Raw genomic sequence first — 22500 nt, forward strand, 5'->3', positions numbered from 1 at the left:
GCTGGTGATAAGAATTCGTAATTTCTGCATCAAGGTCTCTCTCTCTCTCTCTCTCTCTCTCTCTCTCTCTCTCTCTCTCTCTCTCTCTCTCTCTCTCTCTCTCTCTCTCTTGATTTACAGCTTTGACGTTTTATATTATTTTTGATGGTGCATTTTAAAAACAAAGCTGCCTCTTTTCTGACAGTATTCAATTTTTGGCCTCTCTCGCTTTTCTGTTATATCATGTTGCTTCCTCTGCCAACTCTATTGTTGAAATTCTTCATCTATTTTTACAGGATATAGTATAGAAATATTAATACATCTTTATTACTCATGTATTGATACAAAATATATTCAACATGAAACAAGCCTCTTGTTATAAAACAAGGTTTTTTAGTTCCCTTCGATTGCCAACTAAATTTATGAGATCGAGTCTCTTGCCATCATTTGATTTCCCGCAAAATTTATATAAAATCTTGCAATAAAATTTTGCAATGTATAATTTTATCGCCTTTTACACAGTAGTTTCCCAATCAAAATTCGAATCGACATACGAACAGTTGTCAAACTCAGACGGCTTAGATTTTATTCATAGCTATTTTTTAAAACATCTCGGCATTGCATGTCATGAAAATCTGTACCTGTAACTTGAATTTGGAACAGGATCGACACAAATTTATTATTCATGTTTATGCTCATCTTCCCCACAAAAAAGAATATCTAAAATACTGTAAAACATACGGGGTGAACTTAAACGACAAAAGATTATTTCAATAAAACCATGGTGTTGATATGATGCTTAATCCTCAGTCATAAATTCCATCCTAAACAGCATAATATATAATTATGAAATTTCAATTATATCTGACAAGATTACCTTGAGAGACTCTACGCTGCTAAATACTGTATAACATCTTATGTCGAAAAGAATATTTATTTAATGACGATTGTGATTTTAAGTATATTAAAACTAACTTTTCAGTGAATCACATTTGTCTCTGTAACTTGCCAACCAAATGTTGGTTTCGAAATAAAGTATTGTTTAGTCACTTTATCTATAAAAACAACTTTTCATAAGATCAAATAGCAACACTTCGTTGATGATTATTTTAATTCTAAAACCTTTAAGTTATAAAAACATCTTTTCTAGAAAAAATATCAGTGAATCACATTTGTCTGTTTAACTACCAACTAAATGTTTGCTTTCGAACTAAAGTATATTGTGAGGTCAACCTATTTACAAAAAAAAAAAAAAAAAAAAAAAAAAAAATCAAATAGCAAACCTTCATTTGATTAATTTGATTCTAAAAACTTCAAGTTACAAAATATCTTTTTTAAAACAAATAAATATGCAAACACTAGACACACACTTGTAATACAAACTCTCATCAGGAAAACGTCGGAGGGAAACGAGATTTAGGAGATAAACCTGGCGAGTGTTACGGTCACCTTACAAAATACACTTGGTGTAACGCCTCTCTTTAGCCGCCATAAATATTTATGAGGGTAGAGAATGGAAGGACACAAGTATTATTGTCAGGTTGGAAAGAGTTAGCCCACTAGGCCCTAAAATGGTCACTTTGACCCTCGGATACAGATCTCGTTACTTGAGGAATGCGGAAAAAATAAACAAACATTATTTTGTATACGTCCTATATAAGTGTGTACAAGGATCTTCACTTACTTCAAAAAGTATCTGTGCAAATTTTCGATTATATTTTGAGACCATTGACGATAAGTATTGGGAAAAGAGATGTGTTATAGACGATATTCCTGAAAAATTAGCGATCATATCGTGCACCGATTGTTTTCGGAGTGAGTGTACATACACTATATGCATACTACACGCTCTTATGCATATATACACACACACCCACCCTAACACACTAGCACATATATACTGTATATATATATATATATATATATATATATATATATATATATATACATATATATATATATATATATATATATATATATATATATATATATATACATATATATATATATATATATATATATAGTGTCAAATATTAAATAAGCAAGAACAATCACATACATAACAAATTAATAACAAAATGTAAGCCCTACACCTTATATAAACCAAACTAACCTACCCGGAGACAGTTTGAAACCTAAAAAATAAATACGCTTAACAAATTCCCAAATAACTTGAAACAACTAAACATATAATTACTAAAGATAACAAGGCAAGTGTAATTGGAAAGTTAACAGTTGCCAGTCTCGTCCACCCTCTCTCACTAAATCTCAACCTAGCCCATTCATCCCAATGAAAGGGAGACGGTGGTTTCTCACTGAGAGGGCTCATCGCCATTCACGCCCATGGGGGACAATATATCAACTCTTGAAATCAAACGCTTGAACGGGCATGGCTAAAGGAGCAAAAACATGTGGGGCAGATATAAGAGAAGAAATAAAAATAAAACATATGCTCTCCTATATTAAGCAAATATTTCCATAAAAATTATCAAACCGCAAAGGAACAAGTTGCAACACAGACTGTATTTACTATTATTATCAATATTATTGTTATTATTACGTAGATTTTTATTTTAAAATTCATCATCGTTTGCTTCTCGGTTTTCCGATTTTGCAGTTGGTCTGCCAAAGGTCTCTTTTACAGTATTCTAGGAAAGTGTAAACGGTAGAAAAGGTTAAAGTCTCTCTCTCTCTCTCTCTCTCTCTCTCTCTCTCTCTCTCTCTCTCTCTCTCTCACTGTGCATTTTTCGAGTTTCTATGACTCGCTGTAAAATTCTAAATGCCAATCTCCATTAGTTTTACGATTATTATATCGTTAAATACATTATATACATAACATCAAATTGTTATATTTATCAGTCACAATGAACTCAGCAATTTTCAGTTTTCTCATTTAAGGAACTGCATTTAACATGGAATTTGAACCCATTCTTGGAAGGAGAATGATTTGCACTCTTAAACTATTGTTACCAAATAGGACAAGAATTTATCTAAACTCGTTCAAAACGTGTATTTGTAAAATTTAGATAATTATAGGTTATATTATATTATAATTGCTAATTATCCTTTCATTAAACAAGTAAATTGTTATAAAAGTAGATGTATTCACTATTTCATTACCTTAGTCTTCATCACCTTGTTTTATAAATAAGTGTATAGTACCTTGCTTAAATGGGTTGGTTTGTGGCCTATTTTTTTACTTCCCAGGTATGGACATAGAGTTAAAATAAAAATTTAGGTCTCTTCATTGTCAAAAATAAACTCACTATAAAACTGGACACTATATTGCTTCATTACTTAGATTATAATTTTCCAAGACATTATGTATAATCACGCGTTAATGTATAGAGCTATAGCGAAAAAATATGAAAATGTTTCATTTTTATGAGTAGTTTATAACATTGTTTCTGTTTTAGATTCTAGCAGCTTATATACTGTAGCCATTGGGAATACTGTAAACAATAGGTATATGCATAGAATCATAAAGTAAATAAGTAGTTTTAATCTTGTTGTCATGTGACACACATGCTCTCTCTCTCTCTCTCTCTCTCTCTCTCTCTCTCTCTCTCTCTCTCTCTCTCTCTCTCTCTCTCAACACAGACATATACAAACACGTTCACATGAAATATAATGTTTTCGCTTTAAACTAAATTAGCCAGAACCTCGTGACGTCACTGACACCATGCGTACAACGCAGTCAGTTTTGGAACGAAGATATGTTAACCTTGTATTACCTATGGCTGTTTCTACCGCTAGAGAGTTATGGGGTCCTTTGACAGGCCAGACAGTACTACATTGGATCCTTCTCTATGGTTACAGTTAACTTCCCTTTGCCTACACATACACCGAATAGTCTGACATATTCTTAACAAATTCTCCTCTGTCCTCTCCTACACCTGACAACACTTTGATTTTAATGATGTTACTGTTCTTAAAATATTCTATTTTTTTCTTGTTTTCCTTCCTTACCGGGCTTTTTCTCCTGTTGGAGCCCCTGGGCTTTTAGCATCCTGCTTTTCCAACTAGGTTTGTAGCTTAGCAAGTAATAATAATAATAATAATAATAATAATAATAATAATAATAATAATAATAATAATAATAATATGGAGATATGTTGTGCCTTTGAGGCTGCTAGAGAGGATGCTTTTAGCATTATTAATACGGGCTGCCAATAGTGTGAACATCGTTAATTGAATTTTATTGATTTAACACAAACATGTCCATTAATTTCTGTAAATTATTATTATTTTTGTTATTATTACTAGCTAAGCTACAACCCTAGTTGGAAAAACAGGATATTATAGGCCCAAGGGCTCCAACAGGGGAAAATAGCTTAGTGATAAAAGAAAATAAGGAAATAAATAAACTGCTAGAGAAGTAATGAACAATTAAAATAAAATATTCTAAGCACTATTACAATATTAAAATAGATCTTTCATATACAGTATACCTCTAACTCAATACAGTGGAAGACCATGGTACTGCCCGAGACTAGAGAACAATGGTTCATTTTTTAGTGTCCTTCTACTAGAAGAGCTGCTTACCACAGCAGAAGAGTCTCTTCTACCCTTACTAAGAGGGAAGCAGCCCCTGAAAAATTACACTGCAGTAGTTAACCCCTTGAGCGCAGAATTTTTAAGTAATTTCAGTTTTGCCAGGTGTATGAGGATAGAAGATAATATGAAAAGAATAGGCCAGACCTTTCGATGTATGTGTAGGCTAAGGAAAATGGGCCGTAACCACAGAAATTGATTCGATATAGTACTGTCTGGCCAGTCAAAGAACCCAATTACTCTCCAGCGGGAGTATCTCAACGGGTGGCTGGTGCTTTGGACAATCTACTACCTTCAAATGTTCATGTTTAAGCCTTAATTATGTGAAAGGTGGTTACCCAACAATTTCACTGATCGTATTAACTATGGTAAAAACATTGAATTTTCTGCTTCCATTGCCTTTCTAATATAAAAATACACACACACAAACACACACACACACACACACACACACACACACATATATATATATATATATATATATATATATTGTATATACATACATATAATTAATTTACACAATATACGGATATATTTATCTGCAGGTATATATATATATATATATATATATATATATATATATATATAGATATATATATATATATAGATATATATATATATATATATATATATATATATATATATATATATATATATATATATATATATATATATATATATATATATATATATATAGATATATACCCAATACAGACGATAACATGTTGTTGCGTTCTCGATGTCGCGTCGGTATGGAAGGCCAATATTTCCAAAAGAGGGCGAGACAGAAATAAAAAGCGGAGTTGAAATAAGTTTAACAGCTTTACATATTACTTTCGCGAGTACTTGAGATATTTGCTTTATATGTTAAAATAAAGTTCATCATTCTGAAAGTTATCATACAATCATATTTCGTTTAGCAATCAACAAATTCGAAATCTTCTGGTTAAGAGATATTGGTGATATTTAAATTCGAAAATTTTAATTACTATTTCTCATATTTCGGAGTGAAGAAAACGTCCTAATTAAAGGCTTTGACAAATCTAAGAAAAGGCTTTGGTAAATCTAAGAAAAGGCTTTGGCAAATCTAAGAAAAGGCTATGGTAAAGCTAAGAAAAGGCTTTGGCATATCTAAGAAAAGGCTTCGGTAAATCTAAGAAAAGGCTTGGGTAAATCTAAGAAAAGGCTTTGGCAAATGTAAGAAAAGGCTTTGGCAAATCTAAGAAAAGCCTGTGGTACAGCTAAGAAAAGGCTTTGGCAGATCTAAGAAAAGGCTTTGGTAAATCTAAGAAAAGGCTTTGGTAAATCTAAGAAAAGGCTTGGGTAAATCTAAGAAAAGGCTTTGGCAAATGTAAGAAAAGGCTTTGGCAAATCTAAGAAAAGCCTGTGGTACAGCTAAGAAAAGGCTTTGGCAGATCTAAGAAAAGGCTTTGGTAAATCTAAGAAAAGGCTTGGGTAAATCTAAGAAAAGGCTTTGGTAAATCTAAGAAAAGGCTTGGGTAATTCTAAGAAAAGGCTTCGGTAAATATACGAAAAGGCTTTGGCAAATGTAAGAAAAGGCTTTGGCAAATCCAGGAAAAGGCTTATGCAAATCTAAGAAAATGTTTTGACAAATCTAAGAAAATGCTTTAGGAAATCCAAGAAGAGGCTTTGGAAAATCTAAGAAAAGTCTTTGGTAACTCTAAAAAAATGCTTTGGTAAATCTAAGAAAATGCTTTGAAAAATCTAAGAAAAGGCTTTGATAAATCTAAGAAAAGACTTTGTCAAATCTAAGAAAAGGCTTTGGCAAATCTAAGAAAAGACTTTGACAAATCTAAGAAAAGGCTTTGGCAAATCAAAGAAAAGGCTTTGGCAAATCAAAGAAAAGGCTTTGGCAAATCTAAGAAAAGGCTTTGACAAATCTAAGAAAAGGCTTTGGCAAATCAAAGAAAAGGCTTTGGTAAACCTACGAAAAGACTTTGGCAAATGTAAGAAAAGGCTTTGGCAAATCAAAGAAAAGGCTTTGGTAAACCTAAGAAAAGGCTTTGGCAAATCTAAGAAAAGGCTTTGGCAAATCTAAGAAAATGCTTTGACAAATCTAAGAAAAGGCTTGGGCAAATCTAAGAAAATGCTTTGGCAAATCTAAGAAAAGGCTTTGGAAAAACTAACAAAAGGCTTTGGCAAATCAAAGAAAGGGCTTTGGTAATTCTAAGAAAAGGCTTTGGTAAATCTAAGAAAAGGCTTTGGTAAATCTAAGAAAATGCTTTGGCAAATCTAACAAATGCTTTGACAAATCTAAGAAAAGGCTTTGGCCAATCTGAGAAAAGGCTTTCGCAAAGGCTTCGGTAAATCTAAGAAAATGTTTGGGCAAATCAAAGAAAAGGCTTTGGCAAATCAAAGAAAAGACTTACGTAAATCTAAGAAAAGGCTTTGGAAAATCAAAGAAAAGGCTTAAGCAAATCAAAGAAAAGGCTTTGGTAAATCTAAGAGGAGGTAGGTAAATCAAGGAAAAGGCTTTGGCAAATCAAAGAAATGGCTTTGGTAAATCAAAGAAAAGGCTTTGGTAAATCTAAAAAGTACCACAAATACCTTAGTTTTTCTTGTTCCCAATGACCTCCAATGACGATGACCTCCCCGCCGGATATTCTACACCTGTAACATGACTCACGGCAAATCCATAGGGCCGTATATGTCAACCGGTTAAAGCAGTCATATTTTTCGGATAATGCAGCCCCTAAAACGGGCTTTAAGAAAAAATAAATAAAAAAAAAAGTATCTGAAGAGCATTCTATGTATTCCAAACAATACGAGCGGAAGATATGAGAAGGAGAGAGAGAAGAAAAAAGTCACCGATTGTTACAGGCGAAATCATAGACTGCCACTGACAATGAACTCACCCCTCTCTCTCTCTCTCTCTCTCTCTCTCTCTCTCTCTCTCTCTCTCTCCTGAGGCCACATGATAAAAGAGATATCGCAACAGAAAGAAAAGACGACGCCAAAGAAACAATGCAACGCACACCGCCTTTCCCGGTGTGTCGACTGGCCTAGTCTCCAACACTGCAACTTTAATTCAAAATTTCCAAAGGGGCGAGGCAGATAAGTGAGCGAAGGGAAAGAGCCGAGATGAATGGGAAAGGTTAGTGATGATGCAATAGGGTGGTGGCATACTCATGCTTACGTATTTTACTCAAAAGCGATAAGCATTACATGGAGATGCTTGTACAGGGTCAGGGAGATCATGCAAAATGCAACAGTGCAGAAGAAGGGGGTTGGTTTTAACAACCGTAATGTAGGATGTGTTTTAAAGTAGCACGGGCGAAACCGGAATCTAAATACTTGCGTGTTAATAGTGTATGATGATATGTATCTAATTAGATAACAGTTTAACAGGTAGCTTCAATACATAATAGAGCAAGTGTCTGGATATACAGTATTTACTCGTGTGTATACATACATACATACATACCCCTCTCTCTCTCTCTCTCTCTCTCTCTCTCTCTCTCTCTCTCTCTCTCTCTCTCTCTCTCTCTCTCTCTCTATATATATATATATATATATATATATATATATATATATTTCTTTCCGGTTATGCTTAGCGACACTGCCAGACGTATAACTAGACGGTCTCTCCCCCATCCATTGGTAAGGGGAGAGGGAGTAGTCATATCTTGGTGAGAGAGATAGTTAGGAAGGGGGAGGGGTGGGAAGGGTTGAATCTCTCTGTGTGCGCGCGTGTGCATATATGTTAATATTTAGCTGTCATTTTTGACGGGCCGCGTACACTAGTGTATAATATGTATCATATATCGTTGTACGTACACGCCTTTATGTATGAATGTTCTCATATAGTGATATTCCGTTAAATGTAAGAATACCTAATGTCAAAATTTTAATTGTACATTGGTATTTAAAATTGCAACCTTTATGACCATAATATTGTATACAATTTTCTTTTACAAATAATGTCAATTTTACTTTATTTCTGGGCATTCATATCGCCAACCTCACAAAATTTTATAACACCGAATATTCCAACGGAATTTTTTTTTTCGAAAGCCTTGCACATATTGACTTTCATCTTCAACGGAGACAGTCATATTCGATGGAATGACGTGGGAAAAAAATATGAAAAAAATTGAAAAAAAAAGTGGTCACGTTTTCATCCACTGATTCTCTCTGATCAAAATGCTTTTGTGTCTTTTGTTGTCCTTGGACAAAGAAATAATGATACGAAGTATAGAAATGTCAACATAGCCATATGAAATCGTTGAGTTGCCCACTCAATAGGCTAGTTAATGGAAATAGTTTTCATTTTCCAGTTCTCTAAACTTTCCAATATAGATACCATAAGTTAAACATCATAGACAAGCTTTCGAAATTTCAGTATTTCGACTGACTAACGTACAATGAATTTTCACCGAATAAATTGCAAACATCATTTATAACGTCATTTCAACATAATTTCAATAATTACAACCGAAACCGATGCAAGATAAGATAGCTGTCATGATAACAGCAGGACCATTGACATTTGCCTTCCAATCTGCCGTCTCTGAAAGATCATGAACTATAAACTCAGGAAACGCCAAATATTTGCTTCCATAACACACGCGAAGTAATGCAAGCATCGTCGTCATCATGATATATTTGAGTTATTCAAAGAGTTTGAACTGATGTGTAGATGCCGGTTTGAAAGAAAAATTTTATTTCCGGGTGAAGACTGTCAACAAAATTTTGGGTATTAAGAATATATATATATATATATATATATATATATATATATATATATATATATATATATATGTATATATATATATATATATATATATGTATGTATATACATATATATACATACATATATATATATATATATATATATATATATATACATATATATATATGTGTGTGTGTGTATTGGGAAAGCAGAATATACGACTGAAAATGAATATGTGTAAAACTGATAATGTTCAAAGAAAATGCAGAGAAAACAAAGGGTTTGGACAAACCCTTAGAGATTGTTAATGAATATACGTACTTAGGACAGAGAGTATAAGTGTATCCCCAGGACAGGAGACCAAAATCAAAATAAAGATAAGAATGGGATGGGGAACTTTAGGTAAACAAAATGAGATTATGTAAAGTAAAATGAATCTTTCTATAAAATGAAAAGCATTTAATCAGATGGTCCTAACAGTGTTATAAATCATAAACTTAGAATCTTACTAACGTCTTAGAACATAAACTAGTTAGGGCTCAAACAGCTATGGAAAGAATAATAATGGGATTAATATTTGGAGACAGAAAAAGAGCAACATGGATAAGAAAGCAAACTTAAGTAGAGGATATTCTAACAACATGTAAGAAAAAGAAATGGACATGAGCAGGACATATAATGAGAATGACAGATAACAGATACGCATTAAGAATAAAAAAAAATGGGTCCCTAGAGATTGGAAAATAGGCAGGGGAAGGAAAAATGGACAATGGATTGAAGAGTTATGAAAATTTCTGGTCTAGACTGGCATAGAAAGACCGTATACAGACGTGAGTGAAAAGACATGTATGAGGCCTTTGTTATGCAGTGGACTAACAACGGCTGACGATGATATGACAGTACTGTATATTAAAGTTAAATGTAAATAAAAAAAAAAATAAACTATGCATACAATTACCACACACATGTATAAAATGTATTTTTCTAAAATAAATGTGTTTAAATTATAATTTACAAATCTCAGTTAGCTGGATATTAAGACTAAGTTTATTCTTAGAACTATCAAATGGCTCAAACAGGGACAAAGAGTTACACTGCTTTACAGTAAACAAGGTGAGGATTCGTAAAAGGAAACCCTAAGCTGGAAACCTCATATTTTGGCAGGCGAACGCGGTTGTAGTTGAATGGAGAGAATATACATACATTCGTGCGAGATACCACGCAACTGAGAAGCAATTGACGCAGTCCTTAGCGGCCGTTTCTCTGATAATGTAGTACTGCTTCGGCAATCCCAAACAGAGGAGCAGTCTATAGGTTTCCCCCTGCCATCTAGCAATGGGCGGCTATGTCTATTTGTGAGTATAGCCTTGCTCAAACCTTCATGTCCCTTTAATCATTTAGCCTTGCCAGCGTTTTCTTCCTCACACTACCGAGAAACATCAAACTGTTAAATTGCCTTCATCGGCCACGATCGTCTCTTATTAGATAAAGAGATGAAATGACCCCTTTGTAAAAGTCAAGTTAAATCTGTTGAAATTTTATGCACCGGGATTCGTCCTTAATTTATCATATCTTGAACAGGGAAGTGATTACAGTTATTATCATCATAATCAACATATGCATAGCAGCAATCGTAGCTTAAAATCCTGAATGCTGCTAGCAAGAAGGATCCAATAGAAAGGCTACTTAGTACGGAAGAAGAAATGATGAATAAATGTATAAACTGTTAGCAAAAAGTGAAATATAGGACGAAATCATTAAATGTATCAGAAGCATGTGAACCAACTAAGTGGAAAAAAGATTTTTCATCTCCAAGAAAATAGTTTTTTTATAGGACTAACCCCATTCCCAATTAGGATAAACAGCCTATTTATGTATGTATTTATGTATGTATGTACATATATTTATATTTATATTTATATATATATATATATATATATATATATATATATATATTATATATATATATATATATATATATGTTGTATATAGATATAATATATATATATAATGTATATAGATATATATATAATATATATATATATTGTATATAGATATATATATATAATATATATATATATATATATATATATATATATAAATATATATATATATATATATATATATATATATATATATGTTGTATATAGATATATATATATATATATATATATATATATATATATATGTTGTATATAGATATATATATATATTGTATATAGATATATATATAATATATATATATATATATATATATATATATATATATTGTATATATATATATATATATATATATATATATATATATATATATATATATAATATATATATATATACATATATATATATATATATATATATATATATATAATCTGTGTGTACATGCAAAAAATATCTAGCAAAGACTTCAGTATTACAATCAAATGCACTGCCTTTAGAATTTAGATGATCCTTTTCAATAGTATTAGTAATTTCAGCGTTATTACCTCAGATTTAGCTTAGGTAAAGAGAGAGGAGGATAATGGTCCCTGAGCGAATATTATGGTCGAGCTTAATGTAACTTGGGTAAGCACTTTGGGATGCAAACCTCTGGCCATTTCATGAGTGTTTACGACTAGCAGAATACAACTTGTTTGTGTGACAACGCTCTACGGAGAAAGTCTCGAAAAAAGTTTAATTTCCTAAGAATATGTGATGCTCATTTTGTAACCAGAGACAAAAACATGTATGGTCAAAATGGAAATGGAAATATTTTTAAATCCTATTGTTTAATATATTTGTTGCCTTGAGGAGGTTTTCTTAGCGTGTTCCAGTAGCTCGTCAACAGATGGAAGAACTTGTTGAAGAATTATTTTATATACTAATTCTGTAGAAAATTTATAAAATTGTGTATATGTATATTTATTTATGTTCATATTTGTTTCATCCTTGAAACCCCCCTTTTGCCATACAAAGCAAAATCAAAAAGAAATACTGGGAGTTTCAAGGATATTATGCTCAGTCCATAGATGGCTCTGCTGGCTGTATTTTAATATTTGCAGTTCCTGATTCCATCATCCTTGGGAAAAAATTTTCACCTACTGGTAATGAGGGAAGTGTGAGGAGGCAGATCAGATATATTGGCCACATTGGACATATTGGACATTGGATAATATTTTCTTCGAGTGTAGAAGTGCTATGAAGATGGAGTAACACTTCAAATTAAAGCTACCTCTCCTGCAATTGCTTACCACGAGTGCTACCATGAAGAGTGCAATATCAAGATGTATGAATACATAGTTCTCAACAATGGGATCTTCTGCTGCTCTTCAATTTGCATTGGGATTTTAAGGATAAGGCCTACCAACCCCGTAAGTTTCCTATGATTTTGTGGCATATGGTTCAACTTTGGTTAGGGGGTTATAATATTTGAAATGAATATTAATTATTCAAGTCTTCAACCCTAATTATAAATTTTCTATGGATTTTAAGCTCATTATAAAATTACTAGTGTTATTTCTAGCTTAATTCCAAATCATTGTTTTGTGCATAGAATAGCCTAGTGGGTGTTCAGATTTGCTTAAATCGATATACCGTGTCAGATTCTATTTTCCTGAGTTTGTGTTTTCATATGTATTTTAATATTACTTAACTTAGGATTTTAGTGAGCCTAATTTTTTCATTTGTTACTAGGTTAGGTTACTTGTGCTTGCTGGAAGGTAGCCTAGTATCATCGGCTTCAGTTATCTTCCTGGTCTTGGCAAATTTATTAGGTACCTAGTTCAGTTGTATGTAATGTTGTATTGGTATATTTGTACTTGATGTTGATATATTGTATATTATTCATTATTGTTTATAAAGGGAATTTAGATGAATTTTACATTAGGTTTTTGATGGAAATTTTTTCGTGATTTGCAGAATCCATAGTTTTCAAAAACAGGCAAGAGTTGAGTGGGTTCTACCACAGGCAGTCACTAGTGATTGAGGATTCCACTTCAGCCATCAGAGTTCCATTGCTTTGCCATATTTAATATTTATTCAATATAAATAAAGAATCTAATATTTTTAATTTTAAAGTTTCTTTATCCAATATTGACATTAAAGTTATTGTTACTCTGCTCTCGCTGCTCTTGTTATAAATTTACATTCTGTATGTTTTTGAAATGGCGCCCAACGTGGGGCTCTGAAGGCTGTCTCAATACTGGTGGCACTTGGGTAGCATTGTAGGAGTGGTGGTTTTTATTTTGGATTATTGTTATTATTGATCAGTATACCGAATACTTTAATTATCTTAAATTTTTTCTTTTGTTAGGCTGCATTGACGTTTAGAATTAAATTTTTCTATAATCATGACAGACATTAGGCTTCTTGTTATGAGTCGGAAGTACATCCGCTCTCAAGTCACTAGACAATTTAATGAAAGGCATAAATTTTCGCAGTATAATAGCTCACAAAAGTTAAATCTTGTTGAAAAACTTAAGAATTTTAAGGAAGAACTTAAAGGGTTTGATAGTAAAGTCATATCTTTGAAGTGGTCAGAGAGCGAAGATGAAAATGAAATGGAAATTGAATTTAGCTCTTGTCAAGAATATAAAGATAAAATTTCTGAAATGTTGCTGCTCTTAGAGGTTAATGTTAATGGAAGCACAAGTGAAAATCTGAATGAAACTCCTCTTAGTCGTCTTAAAAGTCCAGTAGCACCTTTGCCTAAATTTAAGAGTTCTGATGATGAAAGTTTGGAATTATTCTTACAGCAGTTTGAGGAAACTACTAGAAAGTTTTCTTACACAGATTATGATAGGTTGTTGTTACTTAAACAGCAGGTTTCTGGCAAGGCTTTACTTTTGATAGACTCTTTAGAAGCAGACAAACAAGGTTATTCCCATGCAAAGGAACTCTTAAAAACAGCTTTTGCCTCGGTTCCAACTCAAAAGTTTAATGTGATGAAACAACTTCAAGAGCTGAAGTTAGGTTATGATTCAGAACCCTTTCAGTATATTAGTAATATTAGAAAATTACAAGAAGCTGTTAAGACTTTGAAAATGGATATAGATGATGTTTTGCAGTACTTTTTCCTAAGAGGAATGAATGAAACTTTCAGAAATCAGTTGATACAAATTACTAACAATTCAAAGCCCACTACAAGTGAAATTGTTGATAACTTTTTTGAAGCCAATGAACGGTATCAGAATGCAAATAAACTTGGTAAATTAAGTAAAAGTAAACTGCCTTCTGCTGAAAGGCATCAAGATAAACTAGGATTGAGTAAAAGTTCAAACTTAGCAGCAGAGGTTAATTTTAAAAGCTCCAATCCTTTTATTTCTTGCACACTTTGTAGTGATAAGGTTAATGGTGATCATCCAATCCATAAGTGCCCTAATTTCGTTACTGCTAAGGAAAAGATAGCTAGGTTGAGCATTTTGAATGGTTGCACTAAATGTGCAAGAATCGAGCATTTGGATAGCTCGTGTCATTTTAGATTTTCCAGAAAGTGTAAACATTGTCAAGGATGGCATTTCTCCTTTCTTTGCCTGTCAGATAATCATGAAAGTTCCGAGGTCAGAGATTTGGTGTGTAATCCTAAAAAAGCAGTTCCTAACCCTAAGCAAAGCGAGAAAAGTAAATCAAAAGATGTTCAAAATAGTACACAGAATGGGGTAGTTTGTCCAGGTAGTTCCTTTCAGAGTAAGGGGGGCATAAATTCAATTTTACCCACATTTTCTTTTACTTTGGGCCCTAGTAAAATAAGAGGATTGAAGGATTCAGGTAGCCAAGCTAATTTCATTTCTGAGTGTGCTTTAGAAGGTCAGTGTTTCAAAGTTGTGAAAGATAATTTTGATCTTGTTGTCAATGGGTTTAATGGAGCAAAATGCTATCGTACCAAGATAGTTCAAATTTCTGTTAAGATTGGGGAGACAGCGCATAATATAGAAGCTATTTGTGTCCCAGGTATTGATATAAATTTGAATTTACCCGGCCTTGGTAAAGTTGTTAGAAGTTTTAGAAATTATGGTTATAAGCTTTTAGATGAGTTTCTTGATGAGGCTAGAGAAGACATATCAAACATTCAGTTTGTCCTGGGGGCAAATTCAGCTCATTGTCTCATGGAAAAGATGGTTAGTTTTGGTCATAGTGGACAGTGTGTGTACTATGAAACAAGATTTGGCATTATGTTAATAGGAAACATTGAGAAATTAATTGCAAATTTGAAATTTCTCCCTAGCCTGCATGATGATACTCATTTACTTTTTGGCTTGGAAGAGAATTTAAATGAGCAAGGTAAATCACTGGATAATATTAAATTTCCTATGACTTCATGTTTCAAGTCTAGTGTTAGATGTATTGGAAGTGCAGAGGATCCTACAATCTGCATTTTAGATCATGATGGCAGGATCAGCGAGCATAAATTGCAAAAAGCTACTGATCATATTTTAGAGCGAGAATGCTCATATTATTTGCACAAAGATAGAACTGACTTAGATGGGGAGAGCACTGAACATAATAAGAAATTAGTTAGGTATTTACTTAATAATACACAAAGAGATGAAGAAGGCAGGTTGATAATGCCACTTTTATGGAATGGTCGTGTTTCTCATTTGCTGGGAAAGAACACAAATTTAGCAAAGCAAATTTTGAAATCTAACCTAAAGAAATTATCGAAGAATGATGAATTTTTGAGATTAATGGATGATAACATAAAGACTCAGGTAGCTCAAAACTTAATTGAAAGGATTGATAATTTGGATAAGTTTTGTGAAGAACACCCAGAGTACAGTGTTTTGCCGCACATAGGAATATTTAAGTTAGACCGCAGTACTACTAAATGCCGAATGGTTTTTCTCTCTAATTTGTGTGAAAAACAAAGTAATGGCTCCCCCTCTATTAGCCACAATCAGGCAATGTGGGCTGGCCCTTGTATTAATCAGAAATTGTCTACTGCCTTGCTACTTTTAAGGTTTGATTCTCATTTATTGTGCTTTGATTTAAAGAAAGCTTTCCAGCAGATAGCATTAAATGAAACTGATCAAAGTAAATTATTATTCTTTTGGTTTAAAAATGTAAGTAAAGGAGATTTTACCATTATAGCATACAAGAATCTTCGTCTAAGTTTTGGGCTAAGGTGTAGCCCAACAATATTGATGATTGGTTTGTACAAAATATTGATGCTAGACACTGAAGGTGATTTGGACAACTTAAAGGAATTGAAGAAACTTATTTACTCTTCGATATACATGGATAATGGTGCGTTCACTGCAAATGATTCTGAAAGATTACACTGGGGTTTTGATAACTTGAATAACATTTTTAATCCATATAAATTTGAATTACAACAATTCGTTACCAATGATGTTATGCTCCAAGAAAAAATAGATAAGAATTTGGATGAAGTCACTCCTGATGTAGTAAAAATATTTGGTTTAAAGTGGAACCGAATAACAGATTGTATTTCCTCTCCTAAACTTGAGCTAGACTCTAAAGCAAACACTAAGAGACTGATATTGAAAAGCATTGCTTCAAATTTTGATCCATACAATTACAATGGACCTATTTTAAACAGAGCTCGTTTATTTATGCATGAACTTCAATTAAACACTTCTCTAGGATGGGATACAGAATTGTCCATTGAGCAACAACGAGAATGGCGTAACATAGCCAAACAAGTTAACATGACTCCTCCAATTGAGGTACCTAGAGTTGTCGGGGAGAGAAATGGGTCATATCGTTTAATTGCATTTACTGACAGCAGTAAAATAATCTATGGGACAACAATTTTTATTCAGTGCATAGAAACTAAGCAAGTCAGTTTTGTTCTAGCAAAGAATCGCTTGGTTAACAAGCAGTTAGAAAGCAAAAGTATTCCATCTCTAGAATTCCAAGGGATAGTTTTGGGAACAGAAACATTATTGGATTTGAGTAAGGATTTGGCAGGTCCTCAGTGCCCTAAACCTATTAGAATTGTAGAATCAGTACTGTATACGGATAGCATTGTTTCACTGAGCTGGATTAATTCTTATGTGAACAAATTAGATAAAATGAATAAAAGGAGTGTTTTTATCATGAATCGTTTGGATCACATTCAAAGGACCTGTGAAAATAACCCAGTTAGATTTTGTTTTGTCAGTGGTATCTTGAACCCTGCAGATTATATAACTAGGCCTATGTCGTACAAACAGCTTTTGAAAACTAATTATTTCACTGGCCCAGAATTTTTAAGATGTGAAAGGGATGAACTGTGCAGTAATGCTGACACATTTGATATAGTTGTACCCAATCCAAATTTTAATCCATTGAATGAAAATTCCTTCTCAATTTCTGCATCTAAATTAAGTGAATCACAAGTCTTAGCAGAATCAAACCCTGAACATTTAGTCGTCCTGGACAAGTGTTCCAGTTTCTCTAAGCTTGTTAGAATTCACGAGTACGTTCTTAAATTCATTGCTTTGCTCAAAAGAAGAGCAAACTCAGTTTCTTTTAACTTTGGTGATGCATCCTCCTTTCATTTGGAAGCTACTAGACATATCATAAGGAATGATCAGAGAATCTGGTATGGTGAAGTTTTCCAGTATTTAGAAAACAGAAATAGGAGAGTAAAGGATATTCCTAATATTATTGCTCAACTTAATGTATACATGGATGATCATGGACTCTTAAGAATTAGAAGTAAGATGCCTAAATGGAGAAAAGATACTTTTGTCAACTTTCCTATTTTGCTTCACAAACACAGTAAGTTAACTCAGTTAGTAATAAAAGATTTTCATGAGAAATTCTCTCATGCTGGTGTTTATTCCCTTTTGTCAGAGATGAGAAAAAAGTTTTGGATTCCACATTACTTTTCAGTAGTAAAAAAGGTCATCAAAGAATGTGTCATTTGTAAGAGATTCAAAGAGAGAACGGTTAAGGTCAATCAAAGTGCCTATCGCGATTTTAGGATTGACCCTCCCTCTATACCATTCAGGTATATTTTTATTGATCATTTTGGACCGTATAACGTTAAGCTTAATGGTAAAAAGAGAAAAGTTTGGGTTCTATGTTTAACTTGTCTCTGGTCGAGGGCAATTAATTTAAAAATTTGTTTAGATCTCACTACAAAAGAATTTTTAAGAGCTTTTCAAATGCATTCATATCAGTATGGAATCCCTCAACTAGTCTTGTCAGATCTTGGATCTCAGTTGGTAGCTGGAGCTAATGTGGTCACTAATTTCCTGGGTGATCCTGAGAGTCAGGCATATTTTGAAGAAAATGGTGTAAAGTCAATTAAGTTTCAGCAGTATCCAAAGGGATGTAACAAATTAGGAGGACTTGTTGAGACTTGTGTTAAGATGAGTAAGCGTTTAATCTATGGAGCATTAAGAAATAATGTGTTAGACTTCCGTGATTTTGAGTTTTTTGTAGAGCAAACCGTTCACTTAGTTAACAGGCGCCCTATTGCCTTCAAAGAAGGGTTGAGAGACAGTATCACAGATGAAGTGCCTGATGCAATTACACCAGAAATATTAATTCATGGACATGAATTGCTGTCTATTAACATTATTCCTGACTTGCAGGGCAATCCAGATGAAGATCTGAACTGGACGGCAGATGATCATATTAGCAAAGTTTTAGACAAGTATAAAAAACTTAGAAATGTGAGGTCTCGACTTATTAACATTTATAATTCAGAATTTATAGCACACTTAGTGTCACAAGCTACAGACGAAAGGAGTAGATATAAACCAGTGACACATAAAAGAATTCAAATAGGTGATATTGTTCTGTTAAAAGAACCGCACATGAAACCTTCAAATTACCCAATGGGTATTGTTAAAAAAGTAAAATTAAATGACTTGGATGAAGTAACTGACATAGCTGTGTTTAAGGGAGCTTCTCGTGAAACTGTAAGACGGCATGTTACTTCAGTAATACCTCTCTTAAGCCCTGTGACTAATGACAGTGAAGAAAAGGCAGATATTAAAGAGGACAGTAGTACACACCAAAGAAAAAAGAGAGGGGCTGCTGTCATTAGTGAGGCAAGAACAAGAGATATGTTGAGAAATTAGTATGTAGTATATATTTGGGTGTTGGTAATTTTTATTTTTTCTCCTTAGAATGTTACTTAATTTTGTAACATTACCTTTACCATTCGAATTTTGACTAAATTCGAATCCCCCCTTTGGAGTGTTGAAGAATTATTTTATATACTAATTCTGTAGAAAATTTATAAAATTGTGTATATGTATATTTATTTATGTTCATATTTGTTTCATCCTTGAAACCCCCCTTTTGCCATACAAAGCAAAATCAAAAAGAAATACTGGGAGTTTCAAGGATATTATGCTCAGTCCATAGATGGCTCTGCTGGCTGTATTTTAATATTTGCAGTTCCTGATTCCATCATCCTTGGGAAAAAATTTTCACCTACTGGTAATGAGGGAAGTGTGAGGAGGCAGATCAGATATATTGGCCACATTGGACATATTGGACATTGGATAATATTTTCTTCGAGTGTAGAAGTGCTATGAAGATGGAGTAACACTTCAAATTAAAGCTACCTCTCCTGCAATTGCTTACCACGAGTGCTACCATGAAGAGTGCAATATCAAGATGTATGAATACATAGTTCTCAACAATGGGATCTTCTGCTGCTCTTCAATTTGCATTGGGATTTTAAGGATAAGGCCTACCAACCCCGTAAGTTTCCTATGATTTTGTGGCATATGGTTCAACTTTGGTTAGGGGGTTATAATATTTGAAATTAATATTAATTATTCAAGTCTTCAACCCTAATTATAAATTTTCTATGGATTTTAAGCTCATTATAAAATTACTAGTGTTATTTCTAGCTTAATTCCAAATCATTGTTTTGTGCATAGAATAGCCTAGTGGGTGTTCAGATTTGCTTAAATCGATATACCGTGTCAGATTCTATTTTCCTGAGTTTGTGTTTTCATATGTATTTTAATATTACTTAACTTAGGATTTTAGTGAGCCTAATTTTTTCATTTGTTACTAGGTTAGGTTACTTGTGCTTGCTGGAAGGTAGCCTAGTATCATCGGCTTCAGTTATCTTCCTGGTCTTGGCAAATTTATTAGGTACCTAGTTCAGTTGTATGTAATGTTGTATTGGTATATTTGTACTTGATGTTGATATATTGTATATTATTCATTATTGTTTATAAAGGGAATTTAGATGAATTTTACATTAGGTTTTTGATGGAAATTTTTTCGTGATTTGCAGAATCCATAGTTTTCAAAAACAGGCAAGAGTTGAGTGGGTTCTACCACAGGCAGTCACTAGTGATTGAGGATTCCACTTCAGCCATCAGAGTTCCATTGCTTTGCCATATTTAATATTTATTCAATATAAATAAAGAATCTAATATTTTTAATTTTAAAGTTTCTTTATCCAATATTGACATTAAAGTTATTGTTACTCTGCTCTCGCTGCTCTTGTTATAAATTTACATTCTGTATGTTTTTGAAAGAACTTGGATAAAACATAGTTAAAACATTCATGTTGAGGAAGCCGCTGAAGAATCGATGCATTTTCATGGGTAAAATCTCGCCAATTATAAAGTATGGGATAGTCAAGGAGTGAAGCAATGCAGATAATTGTTCCGTCATTGGGATGTCCGTGTACTAAAAACACTCTTGGTTTATGGTTAGGCCCAAGGATAACATAAGAGGTATTCTCTGTACTGAGTGTTCTTATATCATCCTTATTTCCCTACACTTTCTGTCTGATGACCATTCAATGTTTATATTCTTAGTATACCTGGTAAATATGATAGTTCATAAACCAATATCTGATAATATTAGCCCACAGAGTTTCACGTGCCCCCAATGAATACTACATTTCTGATTTAATAACAATGAAAATATAAGAATACACAAAACTGATAATATAATTGATAGGTTTGTCAAGGACAAGAATAAAAACCAGGATGGTAAACTAAAAATCCCCAATAGTAGCTGTATTTGTTGATTTTCTCCTAAACGTACAAGAGGCATGCTTTGCCTTAAAATAAAAATTATGCTATAAATAATACCGAGAATATCAGGAATCAAAGCCCAATATACTCAAACCTAGTCCAAAAGGCGATGCTGATGTATTTAAATAGTTCAACTAGAGTACAAAAAGTAAAAAACATATTCTGCCTTCTGAAAATCCACACGCACTTCAATGGAAGATAAATTGTTTTAAGATCCATGAGCATCAAGGGGAAATTCAAAGACTATTGGAAAATAATAAATTCTTGAAGCATACTAACGACACTATAACAATAACTGTAACTTCTGTAGAGTTTCACTCGGTGATACATTGGGATCTGCCGTTTATATTCAAAATAACGTATTAAACAGTTTGAATGTTTTACAGACTCCTGTTTCTCTGTCAAGTACAGAGTTTTTTATTTTATTTCACTTGCAGGAGTTGTTATATTCTAACTGTTTTCTCCTATTTTTAAATGTTTCATGCATTTAATTAACTCATTAAAATTAAATTAAACTCATTAACCTGTTAGCTTACTTTTATGATAAAATAAAATCAATTAACAAAAGCACGGTAAGTGTATATTATATTTTTCAAGTTACTAGCGTCCAAATCATTTTGCCTACAGTTTTATAAAATGACAGGATGGTTATAAGACAAAATATGTCCAATTTAAATATATTTACAATTATTCTAGAGGCATTGCAAGCATAAAAATAACCAAGGATATGTCTATTAACAAAATACATGGTTAGTGAAACAAGGGTGTTATTGAGCTCACAAGCAGCAAACGCTTATCCTAAAGTCCTAAATAAATAAAAGAGGAATACGGATTATGGATAAGATCACTGATATAATTCTTCACTCATTTATCGTACTTCAATGAAGTATATCATTAATATAAATGTTGGCTACCTCTAACAGTCTGCCAATCACTGGTGGTCTTACATACACAAATTGGTAAATTTAGCCCTAACGTGAATTAATAGCTAAATTTGGAAATCAAAATAACAGCGTCTGCGCATTCACTTCTAAAGTACTTTGAAATTGTTTCGATTAAGCTTAAAATTCATTTCGGCATAATCACCATTAAATAATTCCATATATGCACAAGTAATATGAAGAGAAAATCCATTTCCCTGAATTCTGTGCCTAAAATTAATAATTTGATTTCATTTAATAAAGTTAACAATGAGAGAAAACTTTCAATAACTCGTCTATTTCCATTATTTCAATAATGACGTAATCTAATGTGCAATAAACACTCCTCAATAACTGGGGAACAATAAACCTTTCCTCGACTAAGCAATCAAAAAGAGAAGGAGGT

General features: G+C 32.8%; 1 protein-coding gene across 1 annotated transcript; it reads left to right on the forward strand.

Annotated features, from left to right (window-relative positions):
- The first annotated feature begins 14819 nt into the window (after positions 1-14819).
- LOC137631626 (uncharacterized) lies at positions 14820-20550 on the forward strand. Its single transcript, XM_068363489.1, has 3 exons — positions 14820-19873; positions 20196-20275; positions 20421-20550. Exon 1 carries the CDS (start codon positions 15310-15312, stop codon positions 19240-19242), a length of 3933 nt encoding a protein of 1310 aa, XP_068219590.1. The 5' UTR covers positions 14820-15309; the 3' UTR covers positions 19243-19873; positions 20196-20275; positions 20421-20550.
- The last annotated feature ends 1950 nt before the right edge of the window (positions 20551-22500 follow it).

Source organism: Palaemon carinicauda, chromosome 40 (genome assembly GCF_036898095.1).
Source record: "Palaemon carinicauda isolate YSFRI2023 chromosome 40, ASM3689809v2, whole genome shotgun sequence".
Classification (NCBI taxonomy): domain Eukaryota; kingdom Metazoa; phylum Arthropoda; class Malacostraca; order Decapoda; family Palaemonidae; genus Palaemon; species Palaemon carinicauda.

Bases quoted from the DNA above. Each gene is read 5' to 3' on its own strand.
- LOC137631626 (XM_068363489.1), top strand. From the start codon at position 15,310: ATGGAAAAGATGGTTAGTTTTGGTCATAGTGGACAGTGTGTGTACTAT.